The following is a 19,866-nucleotide window of genomic DNA, read 5'->3' on the forward strand; positions in this document are numbered from 1 at the left end:
ACACACACACACACTCAACCTAAAATGACACAAAGTGTCGAAAAGCATCCACCAACTCTGCGGACATTTAAACAGAGATAGCCTCTGCTTTTGCATCAGTATTCCCAAACATCTGTCGTGACAGCTGAGGTAGAATCCTTGCAATAAGTTGGAAGTGACTCTGTTCTTTTTTTTTTTTGTCGTTTTTTTTTGTCGCTAAGTGATTGACACTTAACAATCTGGGCTCCATCCCAGTGATTGGACATGCAAAATGGGCACAAAGGTTGACACACACGTATAAAGTTTGCTCAAAAATGTTTGAGGAGGGGGGGAAACAGAAATAAAAGATGGGGGTTAAATCGACGTGGGTTTAAGGAGGCAAACAGTGCTCGCTTTACTTTTCTGGCATTCTCTATGAGCGTCAGTTTGTTGCCACAACATGGAAATGAAATCAAATTAAAATATTCTTTAAAATACCTGGTTCCAAAAAGAAAAAGCCATATATGTATGATTCGCGTGCCTCAACAGAAAAATTCAAGTACATTAGTGAAACAAAGGACAACACTTGTAAACAAAACAAAACGGGCACTACAAATGGAGCTGTACACCCACCACCGTTTATACAAAACAACCGTTCACCATTAAAAGTCAAAATCAAAACGCGAATAAATATCACGACTAATTTCAAACAGTGTGAATTGAATTACGCTCATTAAAGACAGTACTGAACATCACTAAGAACAACATTTCCTTACTATCTTAAATTAGGTGCCGAGTGCATCGTCCCCCCCGGGCTCCGTTTCCGACGTTGACGGCTCGTTGTGAAGCAAAGTGTGCGCACCGTGTTTACAACGAGCCCGTTGCGGGAGCTGAACGCTCGCACGTGCACACTCAATGGCAATTTACACTAGCTCCCTGATTTACAGATCAACAGTATCGGGTTTCGCAAAATTTGTGCTGCCATTTATATGCAACTGCGGTACAGTCTTGTTGGAATAGCTGAAGAGTAGAACGGAATAACTTTTTTTTTTTCTTTTTTAAAATAAAAACTGATCTCCATCACTCTTACCTTTTGGTTTGGGTAGTGTTGCTACATATACTGTACATCAAGAAAGTCTTCTCATTTCACTGAAATGTTTAACTCTAAAAAAAAAAAATGGACAGCGAAGATGATGAATTATCCAATGATGTTAAGTACTGAGAGAGTGCATTTCTTTAAAATATGCATTCTGCGCAGGGGTGAACACTCAGCAAACTAATCCTCGTCTGCAGGACATCGTCGTCCTGAGAAAACCCTTCAATGCTTAGCACCGTGGTTGTCATCTGGAAGAGGGGAAAGAAAAGCACTAAAACATGTCCACAAAAAGATGTGCACATCGTAAAATAAGGTTTGGGTGAATATATGGCGAAAGAACTGACTTCACGACAACACACATGGGGGATTAATATTCCCTTCACTATAGGATGGAGCAAAGATAATTGCGGATGTACGATTGAAAGACAAGAAAAGAAAAAAAAGACTTCTCTCAAAGCCAAGCTGTAACTTGGCAGCATTAATTTTGACAGATAAGGCTTGATGTGTGTGTCCAAGAAACGTCGCTGGGGATTCCACAGTGAACCGGAAGCCCCGGCTGTATTATAAATAATCAAACCGTGAGTCGTCGTAATAGGCAGCCTAGGGTACCCTTCAAACACGCATCAGTGTCGGACAACCTCGTCTTCCGCTCCTCCAAACCGTGCACGCGGAGCAAACATGTCTCGATAGTGGCTAGTTTGCGTTCTGCGCCGAGTGCCTTCAACATGCCGGAGCTCCATCCAGTGCCACCTTAATTTAAGGCTTTCTAGTAAACACAAATCTCTCAGTCTCAAACAGACCTCTTAGTTGAGGAAACGTCGACAGCGCCGGGCGCCGCAGTTACAGTTGAGCTTGTTGCTGGCGTCTTCGATGGGGAACTTGTAGTCGTAGGTGAGCTCCTCTCCTCTGTAGATCTTGCGCAAAGCAAAGATGACGATGTGCTTGCGGCCCTCCACGTTGATCACTCGCGAGTAGCAGTTGGGCTCACAGGAGTGGTTGATGAATCTGGCGGCGTTGCCGTGCATGGTCGCATCCACCACGTCAAAATCGTCGATGCGGAACATGTAACAGCCGATACCCTGGCAAGAAGAGCAACAAACTCATTTTTCTCATCTCCCTATTTTTTTTTTCCAAAATCAGTGTTTGCTCACTATGCTGGGTACGAGTCAGAGCTCCACGAGTGAAACGCACCTTGCCATCGTAGTACTTCTCCCTTTTGTCAGTGAGCACCGAGCGAATGACAATGCCGGCGTATTCGATGACCATCTCTCCTGCTTCAATGTTCCTCTTGCAGAAGAGTCCACGCCCATGGATTGCAGACCTACATCAAAAAATCAATTGACCTTACTCAGGGAACGTATGATTTTCTTCAAATCAAGCAATATTCACTATACAAACTTGGATCATAAATCAAAACTGGTCTCGGTACTCGCTCAAAAGTCAGAGCTGACCTGTAGACGCCGACAGCCTCTTTTGATGTCCTTTCCAAATGTCTGAAGCGCATGGCCATTGGCAACTCCAAGCTCGTGGCCCGTCTAAGACAGGAGAGAATTGGGTCAGCTTTAATTCTGAGAAATACGGTGGGACTAACTGGAAAATGTTTAAGACAGCGCCTGACCTTGTGGACTTCAAAAGAACATCATCTTCTTCATCATCATAAGAGCCAATGTCAGGAAGCTGCCTATGCTGGGATGCCAGGAAGTTGAACATGTCAAATGTGGATTTTCTGTTGGGAGAAAGTATTTCAGGTTTGAATGAGTATTTGTCTCTTAAGGTTAAAAAAAAAAAGTAAGAACAAGGCAAAGAGGATTTTATCCACACACCTAAGGTAGAATTCGGAGCGGGCACAGCCAGTGGGATTGACGGGCAGGTCGTCTTCCTGGCTGAACTGCTTGAAGAAACGGAAGGCGTGGTGTTGGCAGCGATGCGCCCCTTCAAGTTGTTCCAGCAAGAAGACCACAGCGTCGTGGAGCAGACCGAGCATTCGGGCACCTGTGATCCTCTGGAAAGCCAGAGGTCTCAACTTTGCAATTGCTCGCGCCTCTTGCACACCATCTATCACCGCTTTCCAAGCAACTGGAGGGACAGTTGAGAAACACATAGGTTAGGGGTGAATTCACGAGAAACGGGGTTCAAATCAGTCAGACTCACCCTCAATAGTGTCTGCCTCCACATTGAAGCCATCATCACTGCTTATCTGGAATCGCAAGTGAGGCTGATCTTTGTTTGGCAAACACTCGTCATCCTCATCAGAGAGTTGCGATTCATCATCAGAGGCAGAAGCTGCGCCTAAAAATGCAAATTTATAGTAAGAAAAATGATCACACGGTTTTATCAAACATGTTACAATTAATCTATTAATTTGGGGATTAGATAAATAAGACCACTTTGGATGTGATGCACTTAATGTATGGATAATATCAATGTGAACTGTACCAGAGTATTTCTTCCAATCACTAAAGGTGCTGTGACCCGCCGGCTCCAAAGTTTGCTGCTTGCCATATTCACCCCGAGACATATGGTCCCACGCTTCACACCTGGAGATAAACAAAAGCGGATGTAATAGATGACAGAAGATTTGAGGGTCGCTCAGAACTTAACGAGCAATATACTACCAATCAAGTTTCCAGGAAATACGGTATGCAAATAAAGTGCCATGGTTGAAATTAATATATTGAGAAAACATTTCTTACCCGGAGCTTTCAGAATCACTTTGACGCTCCTGTTTTAAGTCATCCAGGTTCAATATTCCTTTAACAGTCGGAGTCTTGATGCGAACTCCAGAGGCCCTGCTGGAGACACTCGATGAGCTTGCTCGCTTGCACTCGTCCTCGCTGGTTGGGGCAGAGGCCAGGAAATCCACTTTAGACTTCTTTGTGACGATACGGTCGGAAAGCGAAGACACTCTCTTCATGCGGACGTGGGTGCGAGGGCGGGATGCGGGTACTGTTTTGGGGCATGGTGCTGGAGGTTCGGGCTCAATGAGTAGACCAGGAGGCAAAACCAGTGAGGAGGGGCTAAGTGTTCGAAGCCCGCTCCATTTGGGGGTGTAGTTGCTTGCCATTGCTTGGTTGATAATTGCTTCGGCGCTCTCTGCAGGAGATGCGTCGGAACTCTTTGTCGATAAAGGGTTCTGTCCGCTGGCCTTGGAGGACTTGCATTTTTTGGACCCGCTGGATTCTTTCTTTTTCTTTGTCTTTTTCATTTCAGGGGCAGTTTCCTCTTTTGGCTTTTTGGGATTCTTCTTTGCCTTTTTAACGTTAATTGATGACAACGCCCCATTGCTATTGTGAGTAAGCAACTGTGCAATGGTGGTAGGACTCTGCTCTGCAGGAGTGGCTGCCGTGGAAGCGGTGGACATTACGATGGGCCCAGGGGGTGGAGTAGGCATGTTTCCGGCTGCGGCGAGCGTAGCCGACAGTGCATTGCTTTGCAAAAGACTGGCGATCTGAGTGACACAGTTAAAGGATGGAGCATTAGGATTTGGCAGCTGGAATGTGTTGCTGTCTGGGCTCTTGACAAAAATCTGCCCCAGACGGTTCACCAACAAGACATGGGGTGTAGGGTCCACATTTGGACCTCCAACTTCCTTCACAGTAAGAATGGCATGACCGGGCAGTGCTGGGGATACCACAGGCTGCTGAGGTTCTAAAGCAGGCCTTGGTGACGAAAAATTGATTGAGATTGTGTGACCAGATGTCACGTCCTTCTGCAAGGCTGAAGAGCTATAGCCATTTAAAATCACTGGGGTTGTGATGGTTTGGGCTGGTAGCGGAGCGGACACGCTAAGTCGAGAAAGAGAAGATACTGAAGTAGAGGAAGAAACAATGGTGACAGCTGTCAAACCCAAAGGCATTGCCTGGGTGGAGCGCACAGGTACCGAGATACTGCCAGAGGTTACTGCTTGGACAGATGGCCCTGATAATAACGGTTCATTTTGGGGTGCAACATTTTGCAGAGTCGGCGTCGGGTCTCCGACAGGAGTTGAGGTGGCTGAGTCTTGTGACGTGTTAACGGGCTGTAGTGTAATACTTGTGAGAGACGGTTGGGTGACACCTGGTAAACTGGAATACATTTGAGGAGAGTCTGAAGGTCCACGAGAAGGACATTGCACATGTGCCAATTTTGGGGCAAGTTGGGAATGGTCGGTGGAATTTGCCATGGAGTTGCCTGGGATGTGGTTACCTAACACAGTGCAGGCCTCAGCTGAGGACGCAACGTTTCTGTTGTCAGGTTTTGACATCAGATGTTTCGACTCTTCAGCTTGTCGGGATTCCAGTTGTGTGCATTCCAGTACAGGAACCGGCTTTCCTAAATGGGGCTCAGAGTCATTTGTAGGCACTGCAGAGGCAAATTCTACAGAGGAACTCCTGAGCAAGTCCTCAGAATGGGAGCTGTCAGGCAGGTTTGTCAGTAAATTAGGGTTCCCCTCCAGGGTAGGAAGCACACTTTCCTGACTTGTGTCAGCTTTTTCCACATTGTGAGAAGAGGCCATGATCTCTTTTGAGGATCCTGGAAGATTTTGAGATAAGCTCGTCAGAGGTGACGAATCATTGTGCTTGAAATTTGATGGCACTATGAAGTTCTGATTCTGAATTGGATTGGTTTTAGTCAATGTTTCCGATTCGGGGATACCGCTGTTAGTTAGGCTGTTGGTTGGAATCTTTTTACCAGAACAATCAACTTTCTGAGAATTATCACTAGGAGAGATGCTGGCATCACTCTCCGTTCCATCATCTACTCCATCCAACTGAGCCATGTTTCTGGAGGTAGTGGACGTGGGAGACTTGGAACGCTCTTTCGACCCAGGACAGCTGACAACAGTCCGAGAGAAGTCAAAGTAATGTTCCATATCGTCATCAGAGGAAGTATTGCCGAGGTCATTCCTGCCTGAGGCTGCCGACCGTGGCAGACTGGCAACGAGGGATTTTCTTTTCTGCGCCTCTTGGGCTCGACCCCAAAATTCTTCTTGATCATCACCTTCCACCACAATTTGTCCACCACAGTTCATAGCCACAACTTCATTCAGGACTGTCTCTTCAATTTCCAATTCTGTCCTCATCTCTTGTCCCAGAGTAATGTTGGGATCCTTGTGATATGAAGTAAACCGAAATCCGTCTTCATCTTTCTGTTCGTCCAAGTCCCTCTGAGGTGAAGTGCCGTTTGCGGGAGAAACATCTTCCGGCTCCGGTGATGCCAGGAAATTGTGTGGCACTTCAACAGAATCTGATTGGCTCAGATCAAAAGATAACCGAGTCCTTGGTAAATTCTGTATGGATGGAGAGAATGACAGACTTGGAGATGCAAATGGTCCTGCACTGTCCTGCCAGGGAGACTGAGGAAAGAAAGCTGAGGCACAATGGGACTTTGCATTACCAGGGCAACGAACTGAGGAAGCATTTCTGCCCCCGACTGGGCGGGCTAATGAAGAATTTATCAGGCTGTCTGAAGTGGCACTTGAGAAAAGTGGGGAAGTTGGAAGAGATTTTCCTGCACGAAGAGAGACTGGTCCCGTTGGGGGCCCCAGAGGAGCAGGAGACTTGTTACTGCGTAGGCTTGTTGCCTGGGTGTGGGGGTTGTGGCGTCGAGCTCTTCTTGTTTCCTCCAGATCACTTACTGTTAGTATATGGTGAGGTTTTATTGGGATTGCTCCTGGGAAGAAAACGGAAACCAATCTATAGCTTAAACGATGACAAGCTTCAACTATTTATAGGGCTAAGTATTTCTCATCAAACAAATTCATACAAAGCAACACTTTACCTGGGGATGGCAAAGGTCGGGACATTCCTCCAGCTGGTCTCCTGGTTTGGGGATAGCTGGGAATCTTTGGCTTTGCTCCATGATCTGGTTTTGTTGAGTGGAAAAGGCGTTCCTCAGGGTGGATCTGTGATTCTGATTTATCACTCACATGGGTCTCGGATTCTGATTTATAAAAAAAAAAAAAAACATTGCTATTTTGTTATAATTGATTCTTCTACTGCGATAATCATTCTTGAAAATATTTACAAAAGAACAAGACGAATACCTGGTAACGGACAGGGGTTGTGCTCGATGGTGTGATTGTCTCCTTGGTCAGGCATCTCCTCAATGGGGTTCTCTGGTATTAAAGGTTGGACTTCACGGACTGTGCATGTGTATTTGCATTTTTGCAGTGGATTCATGGTGCTCCAGTACCAGCGAGAACACCTAAGGAAAGAAAACAAGAGTTTTAAGAAATGTGTCAGTAATCTCAGGTTTGCATAGAACCAAAGGTAACTTACTGAAATCCCACAGGAAACAATTTCCCTTTGTTTGCTGAAAGCTCTGACAGGACACCAAGTTTATCAATCTGTAGAGAACCTGTTCAGATATACATAGAATGAAATGAATGTGGGTGGAGTCAGTATTGCAACCAAAAGTTATAAAAGTAGTGACTTAAGCCATACCAATCATGACATTGATTAACTCGGGCTCCAGTCCAGTTAAGAACTTTCTGCGGAGGCTGATTCCTTCAAAATCCACATATACCCGTCGGTTGACTTCAAACTCCTGACCGCTTATCATCTTCACAACAACAACAACATTTTTCTTATCAAACTCAAAACAAAACACCTACCACAATATTTAGAAAGGACCTCTCCGTTACCTTTCCACTGATCAGATGCTTATGTTTGTGACAGTAGACCTTCTTGTCATCCTGGAATACACAGTGTCGGGAGCGGGCACACATGAAGTGATAGTTGCTCTGACAAGAAGTCAGGCAGCAGCCAACGGTGGCGCCTGTTTGGTTGCACCTTTCACATCGCTAGCAGCAAAAGAGGATAGATGGGGACAACATTTGACTTGATGGAGCAGGAGACGTTATAAAAAAAAAAATAATAATACTATTCAGTGAGCTTTTACATTGGTTAAGTAAAGCAATGTATAAAGTAACGAACCATCAAGCGACCCCTTGTGACAGCACTGTGTACATGCAGTAAAGCGCCGTTGTCCTCTTCAAACACTTCAGCTGACCACAGAGAACAGTTGACATGTGCCCACTCATTCTGGCCCAGGTACAACAACCTGCCCGCATCCTGAAAAACAGCACAAATGTTTTCAACTTTCCATCTTGCTGTTAAATAGGCAAACATTTACAAAAGGTGTTAGTGTCTTGGACATTTTATGTTGAACACATTACTTACGTTAGGTTTACGGTCTCCGTATTTTTGGCACAAGGAGCACTGTCTCTCATCATCCTTCGACCAACCTGTGTCCAGATCTGCTTTTGAAAACCGTCCCCTTTTTCCTGCGCATATGTGAAAATAAAAATGTAAATTAGATGCACTTTCAAATTACATCAAATAATTTTAAATCAGATTGAAAAGCCCACACGCAAACAACTTCTTTATCACCTCCAATCTAGTGTTCAGAATGTTACCTTTCAATTTGTGCCGGAAAGCAATGCTGGCTTTGAAGTGGTTCCAGCTTGAATGCGCTGCTGCCATTGGAAGACCCATTTCATCTTTCCTTTCATCTGAACCTTCTCCATTGTCATCCAAGAGTTCCAAAGGAGTTCGAGAATGGAGCCCTTCCCTCTCCTGCCACTGGGCATAGACATGCTCGGTGGTAGGAGGATGAACAGCATGTGACAGCATCCCCCTGTAGTGCATTTCATTATTATATTATTGACAACCAGTGAGTGAACCTAGGACCAAACAAGTTTTGCCAGCAATAAACTTATAAGTCAAGCAATGAGTCATTACTCACATGGGCAGTGTTTTGGTACACGAGTTCCAAACTTTAGGGTCTTGACTGTTGAACCAATTGAAGACCTCTTCAAGCAGCTTAGGGAAAAAAAAAAAAACAGTTGGAGTTACAAATGTATCAGAAATTTATCACAGACAACCGTAACATCTGCTGTTTAATTCTCATCTTGATGACAATGTGTGCCCAAGGTTATTTACATAGTGTCGTTTTATGACAGCACTGTAAAAACACATTTCGAAGAACAACCGCCCAATAATACAAATTTTATTATCCCTGAAAGAGTTTGAATGAAAATGTCAACTGATTGATGATGCAGAACATTTAAATGAAAACACACTTCAAGAGTTAAAAGAAGCATTTATCGAGGGGCATCAGATGCTGCAAAAGAAAAATGCATACCTTTAAATAATATGAGCGTGCCAAGGCAGTGGGTCTTTGCTCTTCTGGAAGGCTTTCTTCTTGTTCGAGCCTTTTTCTCACCACCTGGACTACATCTTCATGGAACATTTTCTGTCAAGAAATAATCCAAAAAATTAACGGTCGCAAACAGTTTTTCTTGCCACAAAGAAATTGTGAACATGTTTGACGTAAGACGTGTTTGGACTCACCAACGTTGTATAAAGGCCTTTGTCAAACTTCTTGCCCACAGCTCGGAGGTCACAGGCGGGTCCTTCGATTCCACTGTCAGGTTCCACCAACTTTTCACACTAGTAGAATAGTAGCATAATGTGCACACGGTATTTTATGTTTTGTATTTGAATCATTTTTGCAAAGTTTCTAAATTTCTTTTTGACACGTTAAAATAGGGCTGAGTGTCTAACCTGTGAGCAGGTAACAAGGTGCTGGGTGAGGGTGGAAGACAGCAAGCAGGCGAGAACCTTCTCTACTCCAGATCGGAGCTCGATGTAGAGAAGTTCTCTCCAGGCACTGGGTTGAGTCACACTGCATGGCCGACACGAATACACCACACTCTCTGGTAAGCTGGATAGGATCTCATACAGTTCATCTGAAATGTGTGGACAGGAAGACAGAAGAAGTTAGCAGAGGTGTCAAAATTGTCAAATCGAAAGCGAAATATTACCTGTTAGATCCTCACACTTGGCATGTACCCAGTGGTTACATGTGCCGCACTGCATCATCTGACTGTCGTAGTCATTGTCCTCATAGCACTTGAAGCAGATTGGGCAATAGTTACCTGATGAGACAAAACAGAGTCGGTTCAAATAAAGGTGATAATAATGTAAAATGACTTTGGAATTCAGGTTACTGCTAATGATCAAGGAAAACTGCATCAGCTTACCCTGTTCATAGAGTTGGGAACAATCTGGACAGAGTCCTTTCTCGTGGTTCCAATCGATGTCCCAGCTCTTTCCCGGTGTGACCCCACAACTCTTGCACCTGATGCATGTCATACAAACCTACAAACAAGACGGTCACATTGACGTGTTAAACAATCCGAAAGCGTCGAGGAAACATGCGAGATTAAATTTTTTTTAAACACGAGTAACCCACCCAAGCTTTCCTTTTCTTGTTTTGTTTTGGATAATTTGGTCCAAGACAGGAAGCGTGATAGCAGTTCTGACATCGTTCGCACTCCAACAAGGGCTGAGGGAGAATGTTTGAAAAACGAGAGTGAGGTTTGTTTATTTAAATTAAAAAAAAAATGAAAAAAACATGAGTTGCGGTGTGTACCTTTGATTGCTTGTTTTTCCTTCCACAAACATGGCAAAACTTGCAATGACGACAGCACCAGTTTTCCTTATTTTCCACTGAGGGGCGCTCTGACTCTTCAAGGCAAAACCAGTGGAAGGGCTCACAGCACACTTGGCAATACAACATCTAGAAATGAGACATGTAAGGTTTGAAAATGCATTGTAACTGTACAGTAGTCGTTATATTTCAATGTAAGAAGCGCATAAGAACTTTCAAAATTACCTCGTGTTGCCCTTTACTGGCACAAAGTAGGCACACATGAGGTGGCATGTTGGGTGCAGAGGTCAGGATACTTAAACCACCCATGTTCCAAACATTCTCCAAGGTACAGTCCTCCTAAAAAGCAATTTATAACACAATGACTTTGCCTTACTTTACGAAACCGTGTCTGTCATCGCAAACGCTTTTCCTTGAATGGGTAGTTACTAATTTGTGTTTCAAATTCCCCTACAAAAAATGTGCCCACACAGGAAAATAGTTTGCTGCTATGCACAATGTGAATTCAAGAAATAGAAGCTGTTCTTTATACTGTATATAAAAAGAAAACAAATTGGTTACTTGGTATGAAGTGGAATATTTTATATCTCTTTTGTATTCATAACTGCTGTTTAATAAAAATATATATATATATCAGAGTATGTGATTATTTGATAGAATTTAGTAAAGTAGGAAATGCAAAAATATTCAATAGCCACAGCCAACACCTGCCAATTTGTTTGTCATTTTATAACCGGTATTTAATAAAACCCTTGCATCATTCACATTATCCAACTCCCCCAGCTGCATCTGCTTATGATTGAGAGAGCATAAGTAAATCTAGAGTCCGTTTCTAATCTGGATTTAAAATTTGTGATGAAATCTGTGAGCCGCACCCTATCCCAAGACATACCTTGAAGTTGACTCGGATTTTATGGGTGGGTTTTGAAGACTCAACTTCCCTCTGCTCAAATCCATTAGCTAAGGCAGCCAGGACACTTGGTGGCGTCTCCTCAAAGGAAGCCTGTGATGACAAACCCTGAAAGACAAACATAACTCGAAACGTGAGAGGGAACCATAAACCTGGAAGTACAAGTACACATTAACCTCTTTTTGGAATCGCGCCTGATAAGGACGATAACATCCACTTCCGATCTGTTTCATACTGCTCACATAATTGATTAAGGGTCACCTCAGATTTTCTAACCTTATCAGGTTTGCGTCGAACGGATGGCACACGATGTGAGCTAGATTTCCGATGCCGGATCTCGTCATCTGATATATCTCCCAGGAATCCAGACACAAAGTCTTTACGTGAGAGAAGTTTGACAATTAAGAGTTAATGCATCAAACTCAAAATCTTATCCACGTTGTATAGTGTAATGACTTTTACCGGGAGTCATACGAGGCCCATTGCCCTTCCTTCTGGCTGGTGAGGCTGAGCTGAGGTCCTTTTCATCCAGATCTGAATCATAGTCCACCAGGTCAAAGTAGATACGCGGTTTTACGACACGTTTTGGCTGCTTCCTCACAGACGGACTGTTACTGTCTGCCTGGAGGCCAGAAGGCGAGTCTGCCACTCCCTCCATCCCTTCATCATTACTTGAATGTCCTCCGCTGAAAGAGAACCGCCGTCGTTTTGAACCTTTAAAAGGAAAGAAAAAGAAAACACAACTTGTTGACTCCATAGCTTTTTAAGAAGGTATTTCAAAGAATTTGGAATTGAAGGACACGGGTGAGAATTTACCTTTAGGTGCAAATCTTCCACTGAGTCTTCGGGCTTTCCTCTCTTCAATTTGATCACATCTCTTGTACCTATTTGGGGATGCATGCACACATCTGTTATTCTCATTCACATTTCGACAAAGCTTATAATATTTAACTACTTACACACAACACTGTCGTTTGGTGTTGGGACCACCAAACTTCGGTTTGTCAAGGCAGTTGATGCATCTCCCACAATCGTCTTCGTGGTTGCAACCCTTGCATACGCCGCACCTCCGAGAGCGGTACCCGAAAGCTCCAAGTCCTTTTCGTTTCACAAAGCCGGAGGACGTCTTCCTGACCTTGGTGACTTTTGAATCGGAGAAATCGGGACTATCTGATTCGGACAGGGAGCCATCTGCGACATCTGCAACACAAGAACGGAATTGAGAAACAAAAGACGGAATTTACGGCCTACAGACAAGGATCTAAAACATTGTGACTATTGTTACAATACTTCCAGGGTATGACGTGAGCAAAACTAGAATGTGATTATTTTAATACCTAAGCAGCTTTTTATTTTTTAATAGAAATCAGACACCATTTATATTTGGACTATTATTGTCTATTTATCTGCCTAATCAAGTGAAGGACATCACAAAATGTTGCCTTTTTTCCCCCCCCATCCAAGACAATAGACATTTGTCAAGAGAAAACACCAGAACTGTCACAGATAATCAGCCCAGGCAACAAATGCTATACAGTATGTCAAATGAATAACCAGGAAAAAGAAAGGGGAAGTGACTATGAGCATCATCTGGCATTCCTACCCTTTGCGACAGCTGAGGGAGAGATGCCTGTTCTTTCGTGCAGAGGCAGAGCACTGAGCCTGGGAATGTCATCTGGTACCAACGCCCGAGGCTGCCCGAGCACCACAGAAGCGGCGCGGCACACATGCTTGATGCGTGGACCCCCTGCTTGACGGAACTCTTGGCACAGCGGTGAGATGAGCTGCAGCTAGAAGGCATAACAAATGCTCAACTGATGAGGGAGAGAACTGTCAGAGAGAATGCTTGCTCAAACATTAAATATGACAGCATTTCATTGTCACATGTAGAATTTGTGTGCTTCAATATGTCAGCTTTAAACTAAACCCAGGTGGAAAATTCATTGTAATCTCGAGACCCAACAGATAAGAGAGAAAGATGCAAGATATCTAGTTGGATCAATTGTTCTCCGCCAAGCCTTATTGATTTGCGCACTTACTTGTCCTTGAGATGGCTCCGTCTTGATTGAAACATCGGTCTCAAGCTGCACTTGCCGCTTCCTCTTTTGTCTCTTGGAGGTCAAATTTCTCGATCGCACACTGGCGGGTCCGGATAACAGCTTCAGACATACCGAAAAAAAGAAAAGAAAAGCATCATGTTAGCTTTATTCAATCATTTAGAAAATCAATAATAATAAATTAAAATCACCATTGTCAGATTGATAAAAACAGATTATGCTGCTTAATTCATAATGCCGTATTTAGACTAGTGTGGTTGCGTATTGTGAAGAAATGTTAAATGTGTGATTTTTTTACCCCTGAGCACTTCATCTGTTTCTGCTGGTCAATCTTCATGAGCTGCACTTTGGCTTTTCTGAGCAAGTTGAACATTCGTTTATTCGCTCCTGTAAGTCGCGCCCTCTGTGAAGCTCCTTTTCCCAAATATGCGGGATGGTCATCTTCGCATATGGCCGACTCCTTTGTTGACTGCAGCTCGGCTATGGGTTGAGGAAAACGACATATTGTTGTTAGTGTACCGTTATAGATTTGAAATACAGAAATATACGAGATGTTTATAAATTACAGTATGGGTAATTAATGCCGCAAGTACCTGATGAAAGCTTGATGCCGTCCTTCCCTGCCGGATTCTCTTTTTCACCGTCCCGATTGGCAAGCAACTTGGACTTTGTCGCTTTAATGCAAACTTTTCTCACAACTCCTGGCGTGCCTAGGTCTTCTATTTTGAGTTTGGATTTCTCCAGAGCAGAGTCGGTGTTGCGCTGCCTCAAGCTAATGCTCATGGCCTCATCATCAAGTCCTTCAGCTAAATCAACAGGCGACTGAAGCGATTTGCTACTTTCCATATCTGTTGAACTTTTGCATTGGGGAAGACCTTTGTGAAACTTGTTTAGTCTTTGATAAAAGTGAGCGGTTTGCTTGTGAAACTTGAGCGGCGGGGTCTTTTTCTGAACATCCAAAAGGCCGGCAGAAAAGACTTCTCGGGGTTTTTCAACTGGAGGAGATAAAAATAGATTTTCGCATTGGTCCTCGGGAGTTTTGTCCAGTGTGAATATTTCCTCCGTCAACTCTGCAGGCAGCTCCCACTTCAAACCGGAGTCCTTCACAAGTGAGCTCTTCTTTTCCATTTTGACACTTTTTGTGTCCGAAAACAGACCGGCGGTTATATCAGCTGTATCATCCAGATCATCAGATGAAAACAGGTCCAGGTCGAGCTGAGCTTCTCGTAATAGGTCCTCCTCATCAACAGGTAGGATGGGGGAAATGGTTTGCTCCGTTTCTTCATCTCGCCTCTTTCCCGTGCGTATCTGCAAGCCCAGTTGCAAACCTTTTTTGGGGGAAGTCCTACGCGGCAACCTGGACATTCCAACGTCATCCATAAACCTTTGTGGGGTCTTGATCACTCGAGAGGATCTGGCACTTACAACGGGCATGATGAAGTGTTTGATGTTTTTGACAAACTTGGTTTTGCCGGACGGGACGTCAACTGCATCTGCCCGTGGTCCATCCACCAGTGAGTCGGTTTCTTCTTCTTTCAAATCACTGGCCTCTTTGTCAAGCCCGATCTCTATCAACGTAGAAAGGATGGACTCCGGTTGCGGCCTTTTGGAGTCAAACTGGATGGCGGAGGGTCTCTTTTTGTACTTTTTATGCACACCAATAAGTTTAGGACGTGGGGCTGGAGCGCTTTCATCTGATTGGATAGAAATGCTCTCTTCGAGTGTTCCTTCTCTTTCGGATGAGTGAAGAGGAGCAAACTTCCCATCTGTGTTCCTGTGTTTGTGCTTCTGACGCTGCCCAATTCGGGTTCGACGTCTCTTTTTTCCTTTCTTGTGGGATTTCTTCTTTAAGCATAAGGTTTTGGGATTGCTTGCTTGACTTTCCAAATTCAATGGCGGCTGAAAATCTATCAAGTGAATGTCTGTTTCCTCTTTAACGGGTAGCTGCTTGGGCTCTTCCTCGGCGGATTGCGTGACCTGTTTTTCCTCCAGCTCCTCGCTTTCTTTTGCCTCGGGCTGACTTACTTCGGTTTCCAAAGCCTGGTCTTCCTTCTGTGGGGACTCATTGCTTGCAGATTCGACAACCACCAATTCTGTACTGACCGCACTTTCTTTAGGTACAAGAGCTTTTTTCCTTTGAGCAGACCTCTTTTTCCCTAATTTATTAGCATGACGTCTCTTGGGTAGAGAAGGCACTGGCAAGGATTTGGCCTCATTAATTTGCGGTTCGGCCTCATTCTCCATCTTGTGCGGCGACGCTTCAAGAGGCTCCGCTGGAGGAGCATCGATGATCTCTGCGGACTCCTTTTCAGAAATTTCAGGAACTGCGCAAGATTCTTGCGATGATTTTCGAATTGTTTCCTGTAAGCTTTCAGGGAGAACTTGTGAGATGGACTCTTCTGTTAAAACCTGAGCAGGTGCTTCAACACTCACTTGTGGGGCATTTTCAACCTGTGGACTCATCCGCAAACGTCGCTTCCATGGACTCTTACGAATGACAGACATTTTGGGATGAAAATCAAGGCTTAATGTTCTCCTTCGTAGTGTCCTGGTTGGTTGGTCGTCCGCCGCCGGAGACGGGGGCTTAGCCTCTTGAACTTTGTCAATCTCTTTAGTAGCATCATCCTTTTTTTCAGGTACGGGGCTAACTTGTTGAACCAAAAAGGACATCTTGGATTTCTTATGCCTGCCCGGAGAGGAGAGTTTTTTGATTTGAAAAGGTGGGACAACTTTCCCACAATCCTGCTGAGGGGCTTCTTGAAGAGAGCTTTCACTTCCACCCTTTGTAACTTCCACTTGTGAAGCAGACATTTTCTCGCATTTTTCATCTGCCTTGTTTGGGCAATTTTTCTCTTCAGTGTTTGCTGTGCTGCTCTCCTGCGGGGCCCAATTGTCCAATTTTAACGACTTCTCAGACACTATGAAAATCTCGTCGACATTCTTGTCGTTTAGAGTGGACAGATTCACCTCAGAAGTCCCCGTAGCACTCTCTGTAGGCTTTACAGTCTCTTCAGCAAGCTGGACCTTACTCACTGACTTCACCAATGATAATGTCCAGATGAATTTTTTCCGCTTCTTTTTTCGAGTTGTCTTCCCGCTGGACTGCGCATCATATTTGGGATTCCTCATTTTTCTCAACTTCAAACTTGGAACCCTGCCATCCTCGTTCAAAGGCAACTTATTGCTGGGTTGCACGGCTAATGGATCAGTCGCGGTGGATGATGAACTTGGGTTGTCTGAGAATGGAACACCCTTCTTTTGTCTTTTACTCTGTCTCTGTCTGCCCCTCCTCATGGCCACCTTTGGCTCAAATTTTCTGGACACCTTTGACTTGGTAACAATTGTTTCACTTTTTACTGAATTTTCAGGTTCAGCAAAAGCAGCAGCGGCAGCATCCAAGACAGGTTGCGACGGCGGGTTGGAGACTCTCTTGCTCCGCCGAGTGGCTTGTTGATTACGCTTTGACCGCTTTCCAATTGTTTTTGACTCAGCAGTCTCTTTTACAGTGTCAGGTTGATCCACTGATTTCTGGTCGTCAGCCACAACATTGTCACCCGGCTTCCCAAGCGATACCGTCCCTTTTGAAGCAGATCGTCCACGTCTTCTGGCACGTAAGGTCCCGGCACCTTGATCGTCCGCAACCTCTTCAGGTGGTTCGGGTTTTAATTTAACATGTGCACTAGAAATAGTTTCAGCCTGAATATTCTCATCTTGGGGCTTCTCTTCAGTTTCTTTTAGCTTCATCTTCCTGACAGACTTTTCATGAGGTTCCTTTACCGTGACCTCAGTTCCTTTCACCTTCATCTTCTTGACAGACTTTTCATGAGGTTCCTTGACTGTTTTAATTTTCTTTTTCGCCACCAACTTTATTGTAATCCTTGGTGCTGGCAACAACACTCCACCTTTGGTCAGCTCCTGACTGGCAATGTTCTTAACTTTAGAACGTTTTCTGGACCCTTTAGCAGGTTCTGTTTTGGAAGATGCTGTGTCTTTCTCATCCTCCAAATGTTCTTCTTTAACGTGGTCAGGAGGAAAAATAGCTGCCTCCTCAGCTGGCATAATAGGTGCTACCTTCTCACGTTGTCGTTTAGGTTTTGTGATGACATCACCTACAAAAAAAAAAATGAATTTTAAATATCCAGCAGTGTGCACAGAAATGTTTGAGAAAAAAACAGCATGCCCATATATTCTGTTTCGTTCACATTAGGTACATGTGGTTAAAATGTGAAGAGTAAGAGGGTTTTTTCACCTGTAGAAGGTTTTTGCCGAGAGCATGGAGCTCCTTTAGAGCTTTTCTTGAGAGCTTCAAAACCTTGGAAGTCATCGCCCTTAGAAAAGAAAAACAATCATTAACACATGCAAAAAAAATTTACGTGATTCCAATGGAGGCAAACTCAACAAAATAAAATCGCAAACACACTCGCAGCAACACACGCATACAACATTGACTGCAAGTGACCAAAACAATAAAACTAACAAAAATAAAACATGACATTATGATGGATGAATGAATATACACCCTAATTGACTGTTTATTCATATTAGACATTATTACCAATTTAATATACAAATAGTATTCCAGAACAGTTATCTAGAGAGGTTAAATTCACTTTTAACACTTTAATTGATCAATTACAATGTCGACCAAAGATTACATCCTGTAAACTCATTTAGGCTAAACAATTTCAATTAATTAACAAGCAAAAGTGTAACTAAGCTCAAGTAGATAAAATCGGTATGAAATACCAAAACTGAAACGCAAGGTGAGTTTAGAATTACGTTTCCCTCCAAGACCTGCATTAGTACGACTTAGTGAGACAAGAACTGAGTGTGAGTGAGAAGGTAAAGTTAACATTACGTCAGTCATTCTACCAATCATTCATTTCTCAACAAGTCTCCCGCAACATAAAATTAAAAAAAAAAAGTTCCTGCTTGTCAGTGCTTGCTAACATGTAGCCTCTGGACAGCACATTAAACAGTACACTGAATTAAACTCACATTAGGTGTGTCCTTAACACATTCGTATTACACGGTAGTACTATGGTTACACGCGACACTGGGTATTTTACGTAAAACTAGACAAGAGAGTTATTAAAACACCGTAGTTAGCAGCATGACTAGCTGCTGTGCGGGGCACGGGTGTTAGCCTTCCCGTTCTTTGTGTTCACTACGATTAGCTGCCAGCTACTTTGGCCCGATAAGGAGCGGGGCTACTGGAGGGCTAATTGCGTTTGCTGTTTACAAATTGGCGTATTCACTCACTAGCTTTCATTAAATATTTAGGAGGAAGGTGTAGCGAGGTTGTATTTACAAACTGTCTAACGGGTATGGCAGCGCGAGCGTTAATGTTACGGTACTTTCCCCCCTTTCTGGTTGTATTTAACAGTACGACCCAGTAAATGTCACGAAAAAGCTCCGCTAACATTGGTTAGCATTTCATGCTAGCATATAGGGAGGGGGCTGGGGGGGGGGGGCTAACACATTAGCCTAGCACAGAGATGTTGACATTTCTCCATGGCACCAATAGACACACAGTTGGAGACAGTACTCATTTGAACACATTTAACTGTATTAAAATGTGTTGAGAAAAAAATAAAAATAAGAATACTAACTCCAGAGTCGGTTTGGGACCTCACCTCTTCACTCCCACTAGAGCTGTACCCAGCCTGGCCAAGGGTCTTGTGGCTCGCCTCGATTCCAAGTAAGCGCAAGTGAGACTGGTCTTCGTTTAACGATACAACCAGGTTTGCGGGCCTTGGCCCTCCGCAAGTCACATCATCAGCTTCTAAACCCGAGCGCCCGAGTTGCCAGCGCTTCTCGGAGCGCAAACGACTACGAGATGACCAAGGCCGACCGGGGAAACGACCTCTGGCCGTAGCGGTTCCACCTTGGCCTCCTCCGGCAGCCGCGGTTGCTGATCCGCATCCCGCTGCCGCCATCATTGCTTCGACAACAACACACACCGACGGCTAGCAGATTCGAGCGAAGAGAGACGAGAGGGAAGGCGCGAGATGGGAGGGATGGGAGCAATGCTTTGTGGGAAATTGAGTTTTTAACTGGACGTGATAGACAAGGTTACGCTTTATTGACATCTGGTGGCGATTGCTGTGAACTAATACGCCAAACGCAGCCAATCAATTAAATACTAACCAAATACACTTAACAATATCAGACTGGGGTTGATTTACACAACATTCCAAGTAATAAATCACTAAATGGAATTCTGAACACTGACCATGCAGGCAACAGGTGTCAGATTTGAGGCCCAGACGCAAATGCGACCCACTACATATTTTTATGTAGTCCGCTAAAGCAAACAAAATCTACACACAGTCAACGACGCGCCCCCACTAAATTCCATCCTAACATAAATCGACATATTGAACAAAATGTCTATGTACCGATGT

At 44.1% G+C, this 19,866-nt stretch overlaps 1 protein-coding gene across 4 annotated transcripts; it reads right to left on the reverse strand.

The window, feature by feature from the left end:
- Positions 1–123: 123 nt before the first annotated feature.
- kmt2bb (lysine (K)-specific methyltransferase 2Bb) lies at positions 124–19,454 on the reverse strand. Of its 4 annotated transcripts, XM_037274115.1 has the most exons (37): positions 19,072–19,454; positions 17,709–17,787; positions 14,053–17,568; positions 13,758–13,939; positions 13,442–13,561; positions 13,006–13,192; positions 12,362–12,602; positions 12,219–12,286; positions 11,865–12,116; positions 11,679–11,779; positions 11,385–11,510; positions 10,718–10,831; positions 10,475–10,621; positions 10,295–10,387; positions 10,083–10,200; positions 9,864–9,977; positions 9,604–9,788; positions 9,391–9,489; positions 9,182–9,292; positions 8,783–8,859; positions 8,454–8,674; positions 8,218–8,321; positions 7,972–8,109; positions 7,680–7,838; positions 7,480–7,597; positions 7,315–7,393; positions 7,080–7,240; positions 6,815–6,976; positions 3,748–6,706; positions 3,491–3,591; positions 3,206–3,343; positions 2,878–3,130; positions 2,673–2,780; positions 2,506–2,589; positions 2,246–2,375; positions 1,855–2,133; positions 124–1,302 (listed from the first exon to the last, which is right to left on the reverse strand). In XM_037274115.1, the coding sequence occupies exons 1-36, from the start codon at positions 19,399–19,401 to the stop codon at positions 1,858–1,860; spliced, it is 11,451 nt and encodes a 3,816-aa protein (XP_037130010.1). In that variant the 5' UTR covers positions 19,402–19,454; the 3' UTR covers positions 124–1,302; positions 1,855–1,857. The 4 variants fall into 4 exon arrangements, with proteins under 4 accessions (XP_037130010.1, XP_037130011.1, XP_037130009.1 ...); XM_037274116.1 differs by having other exon boundaries at positions 124–2,133; positions 3,748–6,703; XM_037274114.1 differs by having other exon boundaries at positions 124–2,133.
- Between the last annotated feature and the right edge of the window lie 412 nt (positions 19,455–19,866).

This window comes from Syngnathus acus, chromosome 16 (genome assembly GCF_901709675.1).
Source record: "Syngnathus acus chromosome 16, fSynAcu1.2, whole genome shotgun sequence".
Classification (NCBI taxonomy): domain Eukaryota; kingdom Metazoa; phylum Chordata; class Actinopteri; order Syngnathiformes; family Syngnathidae; genus Syngnathus; species Syngnathus acus.

Bases quoted from the DNA above. Each gene is read 5' to 3' on its own strand.
- kmt2bb (XM_037274115.1), bottom strand. From the start codon at position 19,401: ATGATGGCGGCAGCGGGATGCGGATCAGCAACCGCGGCTGCCGGAGGA. The intron at 3,131-3,205 runs GTGAGTCTGACT...CTGTCCCTCCAG, and splicing joins GGAGGCAGACACTATTGAGG to TTGCTTGGAAAGCGGTGATA. The intron at 2,376-2,505 runs GTCAGCTCTGAC...TTTTTGATGTAG, and splicing joins GAGGCTGTCGGCGTCTACAG to GTCTGCAATCCATGGGCGTG.